At 35.7% G+C, this 22,399-nt stretch overlaps 3 protein-coding genes across 6 annotated transcripts; all 3 read left to right on the top strand.

Moving 5' to 3' along the window:
- The first annotated feature begins 1,403 nt into the window (after positions 1 to 1,403).
- On the top strand, positions 1,404 to 6,989 carry LOC107218917 (serine/threonine-protein phosphatase 4 catalytic subunit). Its single transcript, XM_015656958.2, has 6 exons — positions 1,404 to 1,554; positions 2,162 to 2,337; positions 3,184 to 3,336; positions 3,536 to 3,787; positions 4,537 to 4,775; positions 5,206 to 6,989. The coding sequence occupies exons 2-6, from the start codon at positions 2,188 to 2,190 to the stop codon at positions 5,333 to 5,335; spliced, it is 924 nt and encodes a 307-aa protein (XP_015512444.1). The 5' UTR covers positions 1,404 to 1,554; positions 2,162 to 2,187; the 3' UTR covers positions 5,336 to 6,989.
- Positions 6,990 to 7,314: 325 nt separating this feature from the next.
- LOC107218921 (TBC1 domain family member whacked) lies at positions 7,315 to 12,607 on the top strand. 3 transcript variants are annotated; one of them, XM_015656962.2, is made up of 6 exons: positions 7,315 to 7,658; positions 8,025 to 8,174; positions 8,883 to 9,045; positions 10,229 to 10,796; positions 10,902 to 11,171; positions 12,144 to 12,607. In XM_015656962.2, exons 3-6 carry the CDS (start codon positions 8,897 to 8,899, stop codon positions 12,258 to 12,260), a joined length of 1,104 nt encoding a protein of 367 aa, XP_015512448.1. In that variant the 5' UTR covers positions 7,315 to 7,658; positions 8,025 to 8,174; positions 8,883 to 8,896; the 3' UTR covers positions 12,261 to 12,607. The 3 variants fall into 3 exon arrangements, with proteins under 3 accessions (XP_015512448.1, XP_046589103.1, XP_015512449.1); XM_046733147.1 differs by lacking the exon at positions 8,025 to 8,174; XM_015656963.2 differs by lacking the exons at positions 7,315 to 7,658; positions 8,025 to 8,174 and adding an exon at positions 8,225 to 8,545.
- Positions 12,608 to 13,484: 877 nt separating this feature from the next.
- On the top strand, positions 13,485 to 21,812 carry LOC107218916 (eukaryotic translation initiation factor 3 subunit C). Of its 2 annotated transcripts, none has more exons than XM_015656957.2 (7): positions 13,485 to 13,650; positions 13,864 to 13,969; positions 14,108 to 14,240; positions 14,316 to 14,591; positions 14,720 to 14,820; positions 16,518 to 18,456; positions 21,553 to 21,812. In XM_015656957.2, the coding sequence occupies exons 2-7, from the start codon at positions 13,877 to 13,879 to the stop codon at positions 21,675 to 21,677; spliced, it is 2,667 nt and encodes an 888-aa protein (XP_015512443.1). In that variant the 5' UTR covers positions 13,485 to 13,650; positions 13,864 to 13,876; the 3' UTR covers positions 21,678 to 21,812. The 2 variants fall into 2 exon arrangements, with proteins under 2 accessions (XP_015512443.1, XP_046589102.1); XM_046733146.1 differs by having other exon boundaries at positions 13,513 to 13,650; positions 13,851 to 13,969.
- The last annotated feature ends 587 nt before the right edge of the window (positions 21,813 to 22,399 follow it).

The following is a 22,399-nucleotide window of genomic DNA, read 5'->3' as shown; positions in this document are numbered from 1 at the left end:
CCTCACTAGCGCTAGCGGCGAAAATTCACAACATCGGCTTCGTTTTCGAGCACGGTTTTACAGCCGGAGTTCCCAGACCTGTCTATAAGACCGTGTTCACAAGAGAATAGTGTCGCAGTTCTCTTGTCAAATGAAATACTGTGTGCTGACTCCGTCGGTACTCTGATATGGAGACACGTATTGAACAGGCAACACGTCATACATGGTTGCAACAGCATTACCAACGAACCAGGGAGACTAGAGTGAAGGAATGGACACAGCATAGGAGAATAAGTAGTAACGGCGTCCTCAAAAACCCGTTCTTCAATTAGTTCTCCGCTCTGCCATTAGCATCACATAGGTCGAAAAGATCGTAAATATAGTAATAAAATTAGTCCACACCACGCTCTTACATACAGGTCCGCAAAACTAGTAGGGTGAGCTATGACTCAGATAATGAGGCAAAACCGTGGTTCTCGTCTTCGCCGTCTGCAGCGCTGCCCCCTCGGGGTGAGCCAATCATAAATCAGATCCGAACAGCCGATTTTTCGGAATCAACAATCCTGAATAACACTCAAAAATGAAGAAAGATGCGAATAAAAAATGATTGAGATGTTTACTAGCATTCCATGGCGGGCGTGATAATTGTTTTATTTTAACGGAATCCTCAAATGTTTAAGTCAATAAAATCCATAAACATCAAGCGAGGGCTCACAACTTTTGAGACAGTTTGAGATCTTGTGTAGATGATCCACCGTTTACACACTTTACACTGAGTTATGAACTGTCAAAAACTTCGATGAGCAGGTTATCTTATCGGTATATATCTATATCTATCATACCCCGGGCCAATGGCGCCCCTAGCGGATGGATAGAAAACAAGACCGTGTGCCTCACTAACGGTGACACCCCCTACCACTCAAAAGTGCCGGAGTTACCAGACCTGTACGTAAGACCGTGGCCCACACGATGAAAGTGACCGATCCGCGCTTGCGCAGTAGAATGAAAAGTGACGCACCTAAATGATAGTATATTAGAAGTTAAGGAGACTATTTCGAGAATTGTCAAAACTTTTTTTTCATAAATAACGGGACAAAATTGTCCTGAGCTTCTCTCGATTCATTACGCGAAAATGATAAATTACAGATTCCTAATGTTTCAGCTTATTTTTATTCAACGAAATTTGATACACCCATTTTAATAAACATAATAAATTAATTAACACTGCACATTAATAACAAAAAGCTTTACACATGTAAACATAAACACTGCACGAATTTTGCCACATTGAGGTTAGAAAATAAGTAGTAACAGTGTGTCTGATCTAAATATATATATATATGACTACGATCTTTTTGATCGCAGCGCCGCCGTTTTAGGCCGGGATTTCGTGTTCATTTCTGAAGCACGCTGTGTCCACTCCTTTACTCTAGTCTCCCTGCAACGAACGACGCGCGCACCACGCAATGCATTGTCGGAAATAAATGGAGACCGGCAGGAGATTACGGTGAGAAAAGCCAGCTTCTTCGAGTGATTAGAGTCTCGTCGAAAAATAATCCGTTCCTCATCTAGACGGTAAGGGAATTAGTATTTTACAGTCTGTCCATGAGCTGCATGCTTGGCACTTAGTGCTTTTATTTCTCCGTGTTTTGCTCCGATATTACACTAAACACGCAGGTTCTCGTATATCCATCGTAATTAGTAGATTTATAAACTATTTTCACTTAGAAACTCAGTTTTTTTTAACGAAATGCTCTTACCGTATCTTGGCTGCTATTTCACTCGTACTGTGAAACATCCTTCTATTTCATTATTTACCTAATCTTATTGCTGTTTCAAAAATCGCTCGATATCTTTACGCGACTTGTGTCCGTTCATATCTTCCTTGACTAACCTGCTTTTGCATTCGATGTAATCATAGTGCTTTACCTCAGGTCGTTTTCCGACCAAAAACCTCAATCTGCCTCACAATTTACCTAACCCAAACATATCTGCCTAAACTGGCCCGTCATGATTATTCAACAATTTAACTGAACTTGGAACACCGCGTTCAATATTTCAGGTTAGATTGCATCATTAGCTGCCTTTAGAGTATGCAAAGTTTGATCTTTTATAAACCAGAAATTTCAACAAAGTAAAAATGTCTATATAACATTTTATTTGTATTTTTATATGTTTACAGTTTAGGAGCAGTAAACTAACGGAGCAATGTCCGATTCCAGTGATTTGGATCGGCAAATTGAACAGCTGAAAAAATGCGAGATTATCAAAGAAGCCGAAGTTAAGGCTCTCTGTGCTAAAGCTAGGGAAATCCTGATCGAAGAAAGTAATGTGCAGCGAGTCGACTCACCCGTTACTGTAAGTTGGTCGTTGAACCCGTAAATGTGCCAATATTCGATTAATTCCAAAGTCACTATAAATGCGTGAAGTGTATCAGAAATCTGTTTGAAATTTCATTAATTTATTTTTTAAAGTGAAGACCACATTACTACAACAAGATTCTATTAGCCATACGATTCTCAAAATGTATTTCACCTAAATATTGATGGCAGAATTGAGAACACAATTGTAGGCTGCATATTGGTCCTCAAATTCTACACAGAACACTCAACGTTTCTTTTCTCTTCTGAGGAGTTAAGAACACTAATTTCACGGGTTCCCTTGCAGTAAATATAAAAATCCACTGTTTTCTCTTAAACCCAGCCAATATTAGCTGTTCGTTTGATGACTTAATTTTTTTCATTATACAATTGTTAACCTTTAAGGAAAAAATCGCCAGAAAATTCTAATATTTCATGAATTACAGTTACAAAATGGACATGTCATACACTTTGCAAGAGTTCGTAATTCCTATAATTGATATTAATCCTGATTTTCATAGAATTTGGCATGTACCTTCTTCTTATCATTTAAATTTTCCACATTTTGCAAAATTTTTTATCAATAGGCTGAAGAACATCAAAACGATTTTGCCTATTGAAAGTCAATCCTAGACTTTTCTGTAATTCCAACTCCTAAAAACCTATCGTTCTCCAGGATCTACTTCCCAGTCTAAAAATTGCTTCAAAAAAATGTCTCAGGCAGATTATTCACAAATTAACAAATTTTTTGTTGATGAATACAAAGTTTTACTTTTTCTTTTAATCTTTTGAATTGGTTAGCAATTCATTCCAACAAGATTAACCATAAATTTATATTTTTTAGGTTTGCGGTGATATACACGGACAATTTTATGATCTAAAAGAGTTGTTCAAAGTGGGTGGCGATGTTCCTGAAACGAACTACCTTTTCATGGGCGATTTTGTTGACAGGGGATTTTACAGTGTTGAAACATTCTTGCTTCTTCTTGCTTTAAAAGTACGATGGTATTCTTACAAGAAACTTCAGCTATATTGATTACACACTATACATTAAAAACTACTAAAAATAAGTATTAAATAAATGATATAATAAATATGTTAAGCGAAATATCAGAGTTAAAAATTTAACGAAAGTTATCCAGTGTACACAATTATGACTCTTTTTATTTTCAAATCGTGAATAACAATGTTTGCAGGTTCGCTATCCCGACAGAATAACCCTGATCCGTGGTAATCATGAATCGAGACAGATAACGCAGGTTTATGGTTTCTATGACGAATGCTTGCGCAAGTATGGAAGCATAACAGTGTGGCGATACTGCACAGAGATATTTGATTACCTGTCCCTGTCGGCGATAATCGATGGAAAGATATTCTGCGTTCACGGTGGTCTTTCACCTAGTATTCAAACACTGGACCAAATTAGAACAATAGATAGGAAACAAGAGGTATGTTGTTTAATACGGATTATGCTTTATCTAAAAATTAGCGTCAATGCAAATTCGACAATTAAGAAAATATAAAAGTTAAGGAAGATGGTTAACCACAAATCTACTTTTTCATCAATTTTATTACAAAATAATTATTTATTGAGCATTTATCAAATTACTATATTCAGAGCTAAGAAGAGCTCTTTGAAAAAACGAGAATAGAAAATACTGCAATCACCTATAAAGTACAGGTTACATATTGATGGTTTATTTCAATTAATTTGAAAATGGTTGAAAATCTAGTAGCTTCATTCAATTTCATTCCACAAAAGCTCATTTTATTCGGAAGACCATTTTCTACAAAGTCACTGAAATAAATTTTCTTTTTTCCTCATGTCGTTAAATTAGATATTCACGGATTGCGTCAGGTGAAAAAAATGTTTTAGTTAATTTGTAGGAATTAGTCTCCTGAATAAAATGAGCCATCATCGAGTGAAATCGAGCGAATCTACTAAGTTTTTAACCGATTTTGAAGTAACTCGAAACAACGCATCGATATTTAAGCTTTTGTTTATCATGTCAGTATTTTCTACTTTTGTATTTTTGAAGAGATTTTCTCACCATATGTATATAATATCTGCATAAATACTCTGAATACAATTATTTTGCAATAAAATTGATGAAAAGTATTCATTTATGGCTGACCAACTACCTTGAGATTTTGTCACCACCACGAATTCAATTCAATTCGTTCACAATAATTTCAGGTACCACACGACGGTCCAATGTGTGATTTGCTCTGGTCAGATCCTGAGGATACGCAAGGATGGGGCGTTTCTCCTCGAGGCGCTGGATATTTGTTTGGTAGCGACGTTGTTGCACAGTTCAACTCTGCTAATGACATAGACATGATTTGTCGAGCCCATCAATTAGTCATGGAAGGGTACAAGTGGCATTTTAATGAAACAGTCCTTACGGTTTGGTCAGCGCCAAACTATTGCTACAGGTAATTTTTCTTCTTATATAATTAACCATTGAGTCACTGTAATACCCTTCTATACAATTTAACAACAGTATTCAATCAAGAGTATCAAAATATTGGGAATGCGTTTTAAAAATATTTTCTCAGAGATAAATCTTATATTTCATAGAAGCTTCTGATGACAGGTATTTAATTTTTGTTGTCTGATATCACCTTACCACTTCAAACCTTTGACCTTACAATCAGCTTCATAGTCTACTACTTTGAAAATATCTGAAACGTAGCGTAATGCCAAAAGACACATTTCAATCATTTTCCTGATTGTCGAGATTTTATCGACACAAAAGTGCAACAGTAATACCACACTGGACCCGATACTCTAATAGACAGACAGATGGAATTTTTTTATTTCAATACTGATCAATTTTAAATGTTGCATTCTTACTTCATACAGATGTGGTAACGTAGCAGCGATATTAGAACTGAATGAACACCTCCAAAGAGATTTTACCATATTTGAAGCAGCACCGCAAGAGAGTCGAGGAATTCCGAGCAAGAAGCCTCAAGCTGATTACTTTCTGTGAGATTGACTTATTTGGCAAGCAACGTGCTGCACTGCAGTTAAACCTCGACTCGGAGTCAGTTCGTATCTTTACGTTCGCTGAAATTGTACTAATTTTGAATGCATCGGCTTAGTACGATGACACGGTCAAAGTTTAATTGTAAACAGCATCTAAGTGGAAGAAAAATAGTCTTAATTAAACCAATATGAAGTAACGTATTTCCGAGCAGATTTACCAATCTTGCGATTTCTAGTTCACCATGTTATTCCGCATTGGATTTCACCGTTTTAAACAAATCTTGGCATTTGTTGTATCAAATTTGTCCTGTCCGTAAAGGGTTTTTCCATTTTGTAGCCAAAATGTCGTTAAATCTTGCGAAAGGAAACGATTATACGTTTGTTTTCGGATCAATGAGCCTTAGTGCTTAAGTCAAAAGTCAGTCGAAGAGAAAAACTCGTTCAAAAAATCTGCAATATTGTTTGCACCAATGATAGCAAACGCAAATAAAACAACATCCCTACTACGTAATAGAAATGATTATTAGCAAATTCGGATCACACACACTAAAGTCGTCAATAAGGTTGATGAAGTGAAAAGGTTGCATAAATATAGTGTTTCAATCAATTTACTCTGATGTTTTTCATCGAATTCTAATGTGTTTGTGCTCATCATACTAGCTGTCCAAAATTCCACAAATTGTGTGAAAAACATTCCAGAAATTTCACATTCTAGTATACACTTACAATACACAAATGTAACTGTTGACGAACATCTGTTATATCGTACTTATATAAAAATACTTTTATTCACTCTGAGGATTACTTGAAGTAACATTTTTTCTAGGTTATTTAGAAGTCTCTATAATGAACAAATAATGCCATAAACATTAGAATCGGATTAAAAAAAACTCAGTTTTATGTTTTTTAACGTTCTAAGTATAAAACTTTATCTTGAATTGTTGATATCTTAGCTTATGTTATTCGGTTTGTTCACATTGATTTCCATTACACAGATATTAATGGTCTTTCATACGCGTTTACCACAATTGGTGCACATAACATTGTTGGATATTTTTGAATGGTTTCTTATCTTCTGCGAACGTTTAATGCAGTCTCTACGGCCCATTCATCTGCAAAAGCACATGTGCTTGTGAAGTTATTGTGAGTTTACAATTTACAGCGAGGGATGCTTTTGGCCCAAAATCTATGATTCAATGTCCATTGTTATAGGACTTGATATTGAATAATAAATGCATTATATTAAGAATATCTACGTGAAAATATATTGATTGTGAATTCGATCAGACAGGATCATGCTGTATCTAAATTTGAAGCATTTAAATGGAATGTTAATGTGATTTTAAACTTTCACTCTCCGCATTACACCCAATTTACGTAATCGGTCACAAAGTTTGTACAAATCCAATATATTCCGGAAGGTCTGTTCAAATGGGTGATTTTAAAATTGCGTTACATACATACATACATAAATACATACTTTTCGAATAACAGTCGTTATGAGATCAATGAACCAAACTTGAAAGTCTGCTTAGCGATAAAATTGATTGTAATGTCAATTCCCCAGTCACATGTCAACTGATATTTCTTTTCAATATTGACTTATCCGTCATTGTAATAATACGCCTACCACTTCATTTAATAAACAGTAAAAGTAATTATCACTTTTTACGTACTGTCAAAGGGTATATTATTATCTGATGCTTGCTAGAGCCTGTTTTTTAATTCGTAAAATAGAGCTAATCGCGTTCTAGGTAGTAACTATTTTTTACCGACTATTGTAGACTTATTTTAAACTAGTTTGTACGTAACAGTGGTACAATAAAATTAAGGAATAATTTTTACAATTACTTGGTTCTTTTCGTTGTGGTCATAATCCTACGATTATTATTAATGCTATTATTAATAATGTAAATATACGGACATTTGTACGTCTTTTTCTGTGAAAGTTATAATCTAATATTATTCTTTTGAGAAAATTCTTCTCAAATACGAATGAAAAAATTTGGACGAGGGATAAAAAAAAACTTGTCCAAAGATAAAGTGAAAATAAAATCATAATTGTTGTTTTCAATTATACAATGTGTCAAGTGGGTGGATGTTAATTATCTGCCAATAACTCTCGAGAAAAAAAATTGTGAGACAAGTAAAACATAAGAGAATTACTTAAATAAGTAATTGTATATTACTTTTTTTGACCGGGTAATTTTTTTATCGCCATCGCAGTGAGATCTGATAATCGAGAAGTGTGTGCAGGCCATACAAAAGTTACTCGGTCGGTAAGATTAAGTTTTAGATCTACGACGAAATTCCAGTAGCTAGCCGGTGTAAGTAATAAATTTCCACAATATACTTCGACCACGTATTACAGCAGCTTATCGTCATACTCATACCGTCATTGGAGTTTGCGTTACAATCCATTGTATGATCGTTATAATCGACCATGTTAAAATTACCCGTACATTCGGTATTGTGTGAAGATAAAAAATTTCCCGTCTACTTCTCGAGTGACAATCTAACCGCAGACTTATGTCGATTCGATTTCAAGAATTCAATCGATAAAATAATTGTATAAATAATAAATTACACCGTGACATCATCGTCGAGTTAAATTCCCAAGTTCGCACACACGTCGAATTTAAGCATCACAATACTAACCAAGCAAAAAACATTTACGAATAATAAATTTTCAGGTTAATTCAACGCAACCCTGGTAATAACTTAGACCGTAGGTAATAAATTCGCAACTCGTCTAGTCAGCGATGAAAAGTTATATCGCATTGTGCTATGATGTTCGCGTGTTTCTGCAAATGTGAATGATTTTAGTGAAAATCATCGACGGGGCAAGTATATTCAATATTTTTAATTTATTAACGGTGATGAAGCAGAAAGTAAGAGGCGGAAAACGGGGAAAAATAAAAATCGTTCGCATACGCGTGTTCGGTGTTGGTAAATACAGCGGATCCGTACGCACAAACACGACGGCGACTGTCAAATTAAGGCGGTTCCTTTGCTTTGTCCATCTACATTAATGTCTGTGATGTGGAAACGGTTATTTATTTGGTGAATTGCGTGATTTCCTAGCAATTCTTCAACCGAGTTAAATATCGTTAATTGATTTCTTGCCTATGTTTATTATCATCCGTGATAAGGTACTTAATCTGTGATAGCTGCAGGTTGCACCACCTACATTCATCAGCTGCAACGAAATAAGGTGTTTTCATTCCCCCATTTTTTGCTGCATACTTAAATTCGGTCTTATATCCGCATGTTTGTCTTTTATGAACGAACTCCGTGACTCATCATAACAGCAACAAATGTTGTAGAGCTGAATCCTTTCTGCTTTTCTGTGGAGTCTTGAAATTGAATATTATATGGCGTTAATATCGAGCAGACGAATTTGAATTTCAATGTTCGATAAGAGCAGCGGTAGACCTTGAATATCAGTTTGCTAGATATTGGAAAGTTCTTTTGCGAGCATGAATAATTCGTTTCATCATTCACTAGGCTTACTACTTTCGCTTTTTTTATATCCAGCCATTTATATTCAGGCTAAAAAGATGCTATGGCTGCCTCGGGATCACGGGAAAATGAGGAGGACCTAAACGGAGACTCGGGGTCCGAAGCGAGCAGCATCTTTCAGTCTGGATCTGTTATTTCAACTGTACCTGACAGGCATGGCTTTCTGGGAGGAGCGCAGTATAGTCCTGAACCGTAAGATTGACACTCAATAATCCGCAAAAATTCAATCAATTTCATTCTCCTCTTACCACTAATTTTGTTAATATTAAAATTGGTGGAAATATTCTTGTTACGCTGACATAAGTTTGGTTATTATTACGATGCTTACATGATTGAGAGTGGGGGAAGTCCCTATTACGAAACAGGATAAGATAAACTGATTGTTAGTTCAATATTTCATAAAAAGAATGATTAATCCCGATAACCGCCACTTCATACAGTAAATAAAGGTGGCTTATGATCCATCTCACAGAGTTCTCCTCAGACTTACTTTTTTCATATCCTGGTGAAACTTATCCTCAAGCTAGATGATCAAATTACCAGTTGTGATATTGATACGGACAATAAATTCTCGCTGTATCCTAGAAAAAACTGCCCTGTGATGTAAATTTATATCTTATAGAATTTGGCTTCTCACTGTGATCATTTTTTATTTGCAAAAAATCGTTTAAAGTATAATTTTTCCTTCAAATATTCATTTTGAAGGAAAAAGACACTAACCGAACACGTTTACTTAAATTTAATTGATTATTCTTTTTTACACTTATCACAGAATTTCTCCAGTGGTGTCAAATATTTTGCATTTATTTTTCAAAGCAAGCAATAAACAGTCTTTTAACAGGTTGTATAGCAACCGGGAATTCTTGGAAAGCCAGGAATTAAAGTGCCTTGAAAAGACAAGAATTATACAGGAATTTTTCCCAGCAACTGGGAATTTGCAATTAAATTGCTGTTTCTACATTCACCTGCAGAAAAACGAATTTTTAAAAATTAATATTTCTTCGGAATATCGCTGTAATTTAAAAATTTTTAAAACATAGAAAGTAGAAACATATAAAAGTCAAAATGTAGATTGGTTGGAGTATAGAGAATATGATGGTGTTCAGTGTTAATTATATCATGACAACACACAAGCGCCATAGAAATCATTATATACGAATATACGGGAGAAAACATGTTTGAAAAAAATAATCAGAAATATACGGAAATTATACGGGAATCTTTTATTCTGATATCACTGGACATCCTGTTCAAAAATCTGCTCAGAACTTGAACCTTTACTTCCTTCTATAGCCTTGTAAATCGAAATGTGAAGTGTATATCATCAGATATTCAATAACTGCCTAATAACTACTGATTATTATTTTTCGAACAGAAGACAGATTGTGCCGCCAGAGGTAATACTTCGAAGGGAGCGAAAATGGCTACGAATGTTGGGAAAATGGAACAACTTTATGTCAGCAAACTATCGCAAAGTCAGAGAGAGATGTCGGAAGGGAATACCACCATCTGTGAGGCCACGTGCATGGCTCTACCTCTGCGGAGGAAAACTGCTGATGGATGAAAACCCGCACTTATATGCAGAGCTGATTGCCAGACCTGGAGATCCAAAGTACATTGAAGATATACGGAAGGATCTTCACCGGCAGTTTCCTCAGCATGAAATGTTTGTTGAGAATGCACCTGGCCAACAAGAATTGTTCCAAGTTCTCAAGGCCTACTCCATTCTCAACAGCAAAGTCGGCTACTGTCAAGCTCAGGCACCCATCGCAGCATTTTTACTCATGCATATGCCCGCTGTACAGGCCTTTTGGTGTCTCGTCGCGGTCTGCGACAAGTATTTAGTGGGTTACTACAGTCAAGGCATGGAAACACTGCAGCGTGACGGAGACATTTTGTTTGCACTTCTAAAGAGGGTGTCTCCAGTTGCTTACAAACATTTGGTCAGTTAGATATTTGTTACACACATTAGATATAATCCTGGTTTTTCCGTTTTTCTGGTTGTAAACTGCGAAATTCTCATGGATGCTTGTCGCTTGTTATTACAGAAGAAACAGAAGATGGAGCCAATTTTGTACATGACTGAATGGTTTCTATGCGTTTATACGCGAACATTACCCTGGGAGAGCATTTTGCGTGTTTGGGACATGTTTCTTTGCGAAGGAGTAAAGATTATCTTCAAAGTTGGACTAGTTTTGCTCAAGGGTTGTCTGGGCCGCTCGACTCTCACCAAACACTGTCCAACCATGTATGAAACTCTTCAACAATTGAGGAATCCTCCTCACCAGCTCATGGAGGAGGAGATGCTCGTGAATCAGGTAACATTTTGACACTATTCCGCAGATTATGTCATTAAAGGCATGGCCACTTGAGCACTATCGATTAAAATCTTTGTAGAGACTCAGTGCTTTTTTGTTACCAAAATTCCGACTTTGTCACTCTAGCCATTTTGACAAATTCAATGGCGATGTTAGGTTGAAAAAAGCTAGCACCGTCACAAATAAAAAATGAAGATAAAAATAAAATAAAAATGGTATATTTAATTACTAATTAGTTGCTTAACCTTTAGGCTGCAGCTTGGCCAGTATACAGATCCGTTTCAGCAATTACGCGATCAGTATTTACTTCTAGAATTAGTTACTCTGTAAAACTACTGCGTGATTTTGTTACTTGCGTGCATTTGGCCGAAAACCATTACTAGTGTGATAAAAATACGGAACGAAAGATATTTCGCGTAATTTTGTATGTTTATCATACTAGGGGTGGCTTTCGGCCAACGTCAGGTGAGTTACGAACTCATGCCATCGATTTTGACAAAGCAACTAATTCTAAAAGTAAATACCGATCGCGATATTGCTCACATAAAGAATATTGTGTAATTTCATATTTTCACTACACCAGGGGTAGTTATCCAAGCTGGGAGTTGATAATTTCACATGTATTTCTTCGTGAAATTCAAGCAACTAAATAGTAGCTAAACATACCATTTTTATTTTATTTTCATTTTCATTTTTTACTCATGTTAATGCCAATTTTTTTCAACCTAGTATCGCCATCCATTCTGCTAAAACGACTGATGCAAGAAAGTCAAAATTTTGGCAAGAAATTAGCAATAAAAGAGCACTACATCTCTACATAGATTTTAATCGATTGTCCTGAAGTGGCAGTGTCACCTTTAGAGACACTCACAAATAGGGTAATGAAATGAGTTTCTTACAAGTAAAAATTCATTCGGAATGGAAAGAACACTTATTGTTAGTATATGATATCCATATTTCACTCCAATACAGATTCATAGACTGAAATTGAGTGAAGAAGACTTTGAATATGAGCACCAGAGGCAAGTGGTTCGTAGAAAATCGAAAGACCAAGCACCTCCGCAGCCTACGATGAACGGAACTGACTGATTGAAAAAAGAAAGCATGAAAATGGAATCAACAGCTATCAAGAAAAGCTCTTGAACATATTCCCTGAAATACGATGTGCCTTTTCCACAAGTATATCATATAGGTATGCATGTATATGTAATGCACAGAGTATGAAGTCTGTTCATCATAGTTAATTGAAATATTAATTCATATTATTATTATTATGTTATTAATTATTATTATGTTATTAATTATTATAATCTATGTTGAAGAATGAAAACACGGTGTTTTATGCACATTCCCGCAGTAGATAAATTACATACTTAGTACCTTTGTTCTATTCACATTGTTATTACGATTGTTGATAATACAAAACAAGCACAATATTTTTGTTATAGCTATATCATATTATTTAATATAAAAACAAAGTATTTTATTGTGCTGTATCATCATTATATTATTATTATTATTAAACTATATGCTCCATTGTCAATATTTATGTACAAAAAAATGCGAAACAAAACTTGTATACCGTACTGTATTTTTAAATGAATCGTATCTTATACGAATATATCACAATAAAAAAATTCGACTTATTAGTAACGAGTGAATAATCAATGCAACATTTTAGGACCCGAGATACTGAGTCGAAAATTCTTTGAGAATAAATTCACTCATGTCATCATCTCTACATATGTCGCGAGCACACTTTAGGTATGTATGTACTTGGTTGCAGAGACTTCACCATCGTCGAGTCGGTGTACAGTATTTACATAGTTTTTAGTAATCCTTATTCTATGTATTTCATACATGTAAATGTAACAATGTATGTTGGCGAAAGACCCACTGGGAAAAACCCAGTGGAAAAACCGCGTAACAATCGCCATTGCAACAGCTTGTTAAAAAATCCGCTAGGTGGTGTACACTGTCTGACAATTTGACATGATCCGAAATTTCAATGACGTATCCGCGTCTATGTATATCTATTTTATTACAGGTTACAATTGTCGACGCCAAGCTTATTTCGTTGCAATCACGGTCTTACATACAGGTCTGGCAACGAAGGTAGTGGGGGTGGTTGATTTCACGGCCGGTTATTTATCTCACTTTGTGGCCGCCAGGTCGGCGTTGTGATCGAGAGATGGATAATCAACGCGTGCGCAATGCATCGCCATCCTAATAATAATATTATTATTGGCACATTTTCATCCGTACCATCCCTACCCCACGTACATCCCGAGATAGCAGCGCTGCGACATGGCTATTTCAAACACTAAAAATCACGGACAAAAAGAGAACCACGCCGCTGCACGCCGCTCTGTAGAAAATTGAGCTTCGTTGCCAGACCTGTATGTAAGATCGTGGTTGCGATCGGCCTCTTTACATTGAACGGCTACCCGTAAGGGGATTTCTTTGCAGGCGATCACAGGTAAATTGATTAACGAGTTATTACGGTCTGTATAATAAAGAAAAGACTTCCTCTGTAGGATGATCAAATTTCTCCTAAATATTACGGCCCCCAATTGTGACTAGGACTTAAAATCAGGCCAAAGCAGTCTATTTTACTGTGCCATGTGTTTGACAACTCATTTGTAAGCCGTGCAAATCAGCAGTGATACATTTGTACAGTTTAATTTCACAGATTCAGTCTAATCATGAGCCGATTTTTCGCCACCGGATCGGACTCCGAGTCTGACAGCTCGTCTGAGGAGGAACAGATTCAGAGGCCCACAGGGGCAGTTTATACGGTATTTTTCAACCTTGCCTTAATCTAACCTTAAATCACGTTGAAGTTCGCTACCGTTATGTGACACAAACAGACTTCGATTGTCTGGTTTTGGTTATCACGCATTTCACCTTTGTAAACGAATAAATTTTCTTTACAGTTCAGTGATGATGAGGAAGAAACAAAGCGTGTTGTGCGCTCAACAAAAGAGAAGCGTTATGAGGAAATCACAAATCTGATTAAACTGATTAGAAATTACAAAAAAATCAAGGATATGAGCAGCATGCTCACAAGTAAGTATTAGTATTACGCGACCTTATGGTTCGGGATTGTATGGAATAAATTAACGCTGGTGTTGTGGGTTCTAGGTTTCGAACAGTTGACGCGAGCTTATGCAAAGGCACTGCCAGTTATTGCCAAGGAGGAAAATGGCCAGACGCCACATTTTTACTTACGATGTTTAGTCGAGTTGGAGAATTTTATTACTGATGTTTGGGAAGATCGTAAGAATATGTCTAAAAATAATTCCAAATCACTCACCTCTTTACGCCAGAAGATACGGAAATATATCAAGGACTTTGAGGAGGATATTACCAAGTTCAAAGAGAATCCTGACCAGGAAGATGAAGATGAGGAAGAAAAAGGTGCAGTTTCGATTATCAGAGTTGAATATTACAGTGTTAACGCAGAGAAATATGTAGATATAATTTAGTTACCTCAACTAAAGCAAGTTAATGTTACATATTATTAATTATTTAACATGATCACATAGCTGAAGAGGCTGAGGAGTCGGATGGAGAAGAAGATCGTGCCAACGCCTTCAAGAAAGCTAGTTCAGCAGAAGCAAATGCTCCTGATGTTTCGAAATTCAAGGTTTGAACGTGGTTACATTATTGTATTAATTGAGCTCGTTAGTTGGCCAAAATTGATACTTTTTATCAATTTTGTTATGAATTAGTCGTTCATTTAGCATTTATCAAATTTTCATTATATTTGTAGGGTTTGATCGTGGTCACGTTACCGCATTAATTAAGACCGTTGGTTGGTCGAAAATCAATACGTTACAATAATTTTATTATGAAATAGTCGTTCATTGAGTCTATCAAATCATTATATTTGTAAGCTACGAAGATTTCTTTAAAAATGGAATATACTTCAATTATGAACAAAAGCATAAGTATCCATGCTTTCTAAAAGGCATTGAAATGTTTAAAAATCTCGTAGATTCGTTTGATTTCATTCTAGAACCAATAATTTCATTTAGAAAACTATTGTCTGCAAAGTTACTGAAGTACTTTTTTTTTTTTGTTATCATGCTGGCATCATTAAATATTTAGTTACATAATATTGCACTAGTAGTATTCATCATCAACTAATGGCAATATTGAATTAACTAGTTAAAAAAAATTATCTGGCTTAGTAACAGTGTAGAAAATAATCTTCTGATTAAAATGTAACAATGTATTGTGAAATCGAAAAATTTACTAGAGTTCTACTTATTTAGAAGTAATTTGAAATAAAACAGCCATATCTAATCTTATGTTTAGAATTCCAGTATTTTCTATTCTGGCGTTTTGAAAGAGATCTTTGGAATATAACAATTTGATTAATACGCAATGTACGACGATCTTTAAGGGACATTACAGTGTGATCCTCCGAAATATCACTGATTTTCGCGATTTTTTTTTATGGTTAGGATAAACTAATCGGTTTGATTTTTTTTTGCACATCAAGGCAGTGATGAAGAATATAAAATGATTTTTTGTAAGTTGATTTATTTATTGTTTAATATTGTTTTAAATTATTGAAAAGTCCGATTCAAAAAAAAGGTCCTGCATGGTGTCCAGGATTGCGGTCTTAATCCTGATCTGAAACAAAAATTGCAAAAAGATTATTAATCTGTATGAAAGCCGCTATCGTGCTATGGACGCTTTTTTTTTTTTTAATTTGACAAAATGGCGGCGGTTTGAACAAAACGTATCGAATTCAGTTTTTTTTTTACGGTTTTTCGTAAAAAAAAATTGAAAGATTTAAAAAAAAAAAAACTTCCATAGCACGATAGAGAATGACGTAAAGAATGTTCTGTCAAAATTGCAAATGGATAGCTTGAAAACTCTTCCTTTGAGAGTGGACACCATTCCGAGAAAAACGCGTTTAAAGATTGAAGTTAGAAAATTGTAGATATATCGTTTAATTACGATCAATCGGCGATACCAGGTCCATACAATATTCCTTCTGCTTCCTTAAATTGTTCATTTCCTGCAGGAACGTACACGCGCAGGTAGGAACAAGACAAAAGGAATAACAGTTGAATGGGGAGACAAACGCAGCAGATGTCATATTCCCTTTCTCTAAGAAATGCTGTAGTGACTGAAATAATTCGAATTTCGTTAAAAAATTTGAGAGAATGTTTATAATAGTGTATACTATCCGATAGTGCAAAAAAAAAAAGATTTTTTGAAAATTTCACACTGATGATCCCTTAAATAAAATTGAAAAAAGGGTCGATTTTTTGCCTCACAACTACTTCAATGTCTTTTATTGTTTTCATGACTTTTTTCCGTTTGTAGAAAGGTCCAACGATCGACGGTGAGGAAGCCAGCGACAGCGACGAAGATTGGGGAAGTGATTCTGACAGTGATAGCACATCAAGCGATGACGATGGCCAGTACACAAACATTCGCGAAAGATTCATAAAGAAAACAACAGACAAAGATGATGACGAAGATAAGGCAAAGAAGAAAGAACAACGCAAAGAGCGCAAAGACAAGGAGAGAAAGAAGAGACGTGATGAAGACGACGGCGAGGGTGAATGGGAGACTGTTAAAGGAGGTGTGGCAATACCGTCAGAAAAGCCTAAAATGTTCGCCAAGGATGCTGAGATAAATGTGCAGGCCGTGTTGAAGAAACTAACTGAGGTGATAGCTGCACGCGGTAAAAAGCGAACAGACAGAAGAGAGCAGATCGAACTACTTCATGAGCTGCAGTCGATTGCTGAAACTCATAATCTCGGGCCAGCCGTCGCCGTCAAGATAAAGTTTTCTATAATCTCTTCAATATTTGATTATAACCCAAAAGTTTCCGATGCGATGAAACCTGAATACTGGTCAAAGCTTCTTGAGCGCATATCGGAGATGTTAGACATGCTTCTGAGCACTCCAGATATGGTAATCGCAGAAACAGTCTCTGAAGACTCAGAGGAATACGAAACACCGCCGTACAAGCTGCATGGTTGCGTGCTGACTCTGGTCGAGAGATTAGACGAGGAGTTCACCAAGCTGCTTAAAGAGTGCGATCCGCACAGCAACGAATACGTCGAGCGACTGAAGGACGAAAAACGCGTATCAACGATTATAGACAAGGTGCAGGAGTATCTGGAGAGGCAGAGCGTAGTATCAGAATTGTGTCGGATTTACCTTCGCAAGATCGAACATCTTTACTACAAGTTTGATCCGACTGTGCTGAAACAGAAGGATGGCGAAATTGCTTCCAATGTCGTAACGTCGGTCCAAGTTATGGAAAAATTGTGCAAATTTGTCTATGCAAAAGATGGTACAGATCGTTTGCGGACCAGAGCTATTCTTTCGCATATTTACCATCATGCGCTTCATGACAATTGGTTCCAAGCTCGAGATCTGATACTGATGTCCCATTTGCAAGAAACCATTCAGCATTCAGATCCGGCTACGCAAATACTGTACAACAGAACGATGGCTCATCTTGGACTTTGTGCGTTTAGACATGCAAACATCAAAGATGCTCATAATTGTTTGGTTGACTTGATGATGACTGGTAAAGTTAAAGAGCTCCTCGCTCAAGGCTTGCTGCCGCAGCGGCAACACGAACGAAGCAAAGAACAGGAGAAGATTGAGAAGCAGCGTCAAATGCCGTTCCACATGCATATCAATCTCGAATTGCTGGAATGCGTTTACCTCGTGTCTGCTATGCTTATTGAAATTCCTTACATGGCTGCGCACGAATTTGACGCCAGGCGAAGAATGATCTCTAAAACGTTTTACCAACAATTGCGATCTAGTGAGAGACAGTCTTTGGTCGGTCCGCCAGAATCGATGAGGGAACATGTTGTTGCCGCTGCGAAAGCAATGCGGAACGGAAACTGGGCTGCCTGCAACAATTTTATCATCAATGAGAAAATGAACGCCAAGGTTTGGGATCTTTTCTATCAAACCGATAAGGTTCGGGCCATGTTGACAAGGCTGATACAGGAGGAAGCGCTGCGAACTTATTTGTTCACTTACTCGCATGTTTATGACTCGATTTCAATGCCCACACTGGCAGAGATGTTCCAGTTGAAGCGCCCCGTAGTTCACTCGATTATCAGTAAGATGATAATTAATGAAGAATTGATGGCATCGCTCGATGACCCGACGGAGACAGTTGTGATGCATCGCAGTGAACCCAGCCGTTTGCAATCCCTGGCTTTGCAGCTCACTGACAAAGTCAACAATTTCGTTGATTCTAATGACAGGATATTCGAATTGAAGCAAGGTAATATCTTCGTATTTATCAGATTATTTGTATCTATGAATAAAAATTTGTATTCATTATATTACACTGTTGGCATTGAGAAGAAATCAAAAGTTGGAAAATGGGAAAAGACTGTTTAAAGAATTTCCAGCAATGTTATTTGTATCAATGATGGTAAACACAAATGATAGAACTATTCGACCATGTAAAAGAAATGAATCTGAACCAATCTCACTAACACAAGTTAAGTTCTTAACAGTTTGAGAAAGGATTTTATAATCAGAACGTACAAAATGCACAATCTCGTCTGTTGTCGAGCCAATTCCAAAGTTTTGTTCATCAGAGATTGAATAAAAACGTTTTACACATGGTTATCATCAGAGTGGACAAAAACAGATTTGTATAAGTATGCTGAAAGAAATGTTTGTCAATAATTACAGTTGCAGGTTGTAATTATACTATAATATCAAGTTGTTTAATCTTTGTTCAGCAAAGTTGTAGGGATCTGATTAGCGATAAAAATGAGCCCAAATCGTTAGAATCAGATAAAAAAAAACACCAAAAATTGATCGTTTTAAACATTCCAATAATAAAATATTTTCTCAATTTGTTGACATTTTAGTTGGTGTTATTAGAATTTGCTCGCATCCACTGTGACATAGTAGGAATATTATTTCATTCGCGTTTGTCGTCATTGGCGCATATAACATTACTGCGGATTTTTGTTCTTTTCCCAACTTTTGATTCAGACGCCTCAGCTGAGTTATTGTTAAGAATGTAATGAGATGTATAGTGAAGTCAAAATAGTAACAAATCAAAAACGTAAGAAAGCAAGGGTTTCAAAAGGGCAAGTAAAGCCAATCAAGTTAAATCTAAATAAAAAATATACTTGTGATTCGTAAATAGTGTATTGTGTTACTAGTCCGGAAAGTAGGTGATCTCCGGTGAGTGTGAAATTTGCAGCTTGAGCCAAAACGAGCGCTGTAATCACACGAATCATATTTTATTCATCCGTACGTGTGACGATATTTTTTCCAATACCTGTGAAGCAAAGTTTGATTTGAGAAGGAACAAAGGTGTCATTGACAGGGCGTGAAATTGCGGTCCGGTAACTTACGTTTAAGGCGGTGTCCTAGTCGATTTCGGCGTTGATGTGCATATTCAAATATGGAAGTCTGCGTATCTCAAACGCGAAGAAGGGCTTTTTTAAGCCCCATTCCACTTGCAATTCTGAACAAAAACAAAACGTTTTCATTCGATGCAGAAATAAAGATGTATTGAAGTGTTTTTGTTCAGAATTGCGTATAAAATGGTGCTATTAAGCCGTTTTTTGCGTTTGAGATACGTAGACTTTGGTACATGGAGATATATACGTCAATATCGAAATCGACTGGGGCACCCCCTTAATGACACAGTGCATAAAATTAAATTATTTGAAAATGCGTTGGCACCAAAGAAAGCCCTAGCGTGAAACTGAGCATTTTAGTTGTACTCCTGCGCCAACATTGTTTTACCGTACTGTTTGGAAATAGGGCACTTGACGTAGTCTCCACAAGCGTTGAAAATCAAACTTTTCAAGCAGGTGTCGGAAAACAATCTTTAAATTTCAACTGTGAACAACTCGTTATTGACAGTCTCAGACTAATCATTTTATTCTACTTTTTTCAATGAAAAATTCAATATAGTGTCTTCTATTCTAATGAAAAGTAACGTATTTCACCCGTTAACAAATTCCCTACAAATTGGCTGGGAAAGTATTTTTTCTGAGCTCGTCAGTTCGCAACAAAAATGCGATAATGTACAATCGTTATAATTTACGGATGATAAAATTATGATTCAGTTAAAAATAAATTATTGACATCAACAGTCTAATTCAGAAAATTTGTGCAGAAGTTATTTACAAATAGAATGAGCTATTGTTCGTCTAAGTCAAACGCGAAATATAAATTTTTTACTAAAAAAAATTCTATCACGTGAGCTTTTCTAGTTATATGTAAGTAGATTAGCTACAGCGATATTGGAGAATATTGTTCCTTCACTTTTTTGATCTAACTGTGTGTCCCAAGATTTAGGACTATGAGGTATTCTATGACATCTCGATCACGATTCTACGTCAATGTCTCCGATTGGCATTATAATTTTTTGTATGATAATACATGACGAAAAACGCAATCACAATTTTTTTCAGAATCTTTTGATCTGGCATATCTAAAGTATGATTTGAAAACTTGAAAAAAATCCACTTTCGAAAATTTTTAATAATTCAGGAAAGTCTTAAAAAATATAACAAAATTTTTGATACCTACTAGAAGATGAAAATTTCATAACTTCAGAAGATAAATCAGAAAAAAAAATTATTATTATTCGATTGCATTTTTTTTTTTGCAAAAACGAACATAAAAGCTCATTATAATGAGCTTTAATGTTCATTCTTATGTCAAAAATGCAATCCAATAATAATAATTTTTTGTTCTTTAATTTTTCTTATTTATCTTTTGAAGTTATGAAATCTTCATCTTCTTATAAATGTTGAAAATTTTGTTGTATTTTCCTGAAGTTTTTCAGATTTTAGAAAGTGAATTTTTTCTTTCAGTTTTTAAATCATACTTCAGATACACTGGGTCGAAAAGTTCTGAAAAAATTGCGACTGCGTTTTTTATATACTGTTATGGAAAAAATTGTAAAGTTCATATGAGAAATCGACGTAGAATCTTGATCGAAATGTCATGAAATGCCCCCTGTACATCGTATTGACGTGTCGCTGCCTTTTATGCAAACATGTCGGAAAATTGAAATCATTCGATCGTTGCGTATCTTCTTATACCGAATTATTATTCTATACTACCATATATACAGAATTAATCGTCCGAGACATAGAATCTGTTCACTCTATCTTGAGTACCATTTTTTCACTTGGAATCCAACTAAGAGTGAAAGTTTCTAGGTTCACAAATTATTCCTGTTGAAAGTACTATTTGTACTCTAAATTTCATATATGATAAAGGAATCGGTCGCGTCATTACAGTTTATGCGAAAAATTCTGCAGAATACTAAGATGTATTAGTGATTTAGACACTCTGGCCGATTCATCTTTAAAGTGCTCGATTCATGTTACAGGAAACTTCTTCTCAAGAAGCGGCAATCAAGGGAACTTCCGTGATCGTCAGAATTACAATCGCCAAGGTCAAGATTGGGGTCGCCAAAGGCGCGATCGCAATCGTGAAGATAATCGCAATTATTAAATTACTATTCCACCATACAGAGCTACATGTTAAATACACATACAATAATTGCCTCGGTTGAAACTTCGCTGTACATTCATAGTTTCTGATGTGGTATAAAATCATTACGACGATAAAAAATCTTGGCTTATTTCATTTTGAATTTGAATGCATCGTTTCGATTTTCAAATGCGTATTTGTTGTTAGATTCAGGTGTTCGAAAATTATTATATTTTTTGCTGTGCGTTCTAAAATACGTATTCATATTTCTCATGGTATGTTAAAAGTACCTATGAAGTATTTTTGAATAATTTCAACTCATTAGATAATCGATGAATTCTTTATTTACGTACTTTCAACTACTTTTCTTTACAACAATGTTATGTGACTGAAGATATTTATCTGAGAAGTAACTTAGATAAAGTTTGGACTGAGACTTGATACGGTATATTATTTGTAAGTAATTCAATTTTTTGATATTAGGAGTTTGCTCACGTAATACAGATGATCGTCAAATATTTTCAGTCATCCATTCCCCCTTACTGTATCTTTTCCACGAATATTTTTTTTTGTACAGTCACAAACTCAACATTTGGCTCAAAAATCTTGGTTCAAAAAGTTCAAATTACAAGTAATTTCACATATTAAATTCTTCGGGTATACATATGGATAAATTATAAAACTTTGTAGATTTATTAATGCAATGTCTTCTCATTCTAGACATGTACCATGTGATTATATCG

This window comes from Neodiprion lecontei, chromosome 2 (assembly GCF_021901455.1).
Source record: "Neodiprion lecontei isolate iyNeoLeco1 chromosome 2, iyNeoLeco1.1, whole genome shotgun sequence".
NCBI lineage: Eukaryota > Metazoa > Arthropoda > Insecta > Hymenoptera > Diprionidae > Neodiprion > Neodiprion lecontei.
The sequence above is the reverse complement of the archived record's forward strand: the minus strand, read 5'-3'. Positions and strand labels throughout refer to the sequence as shown.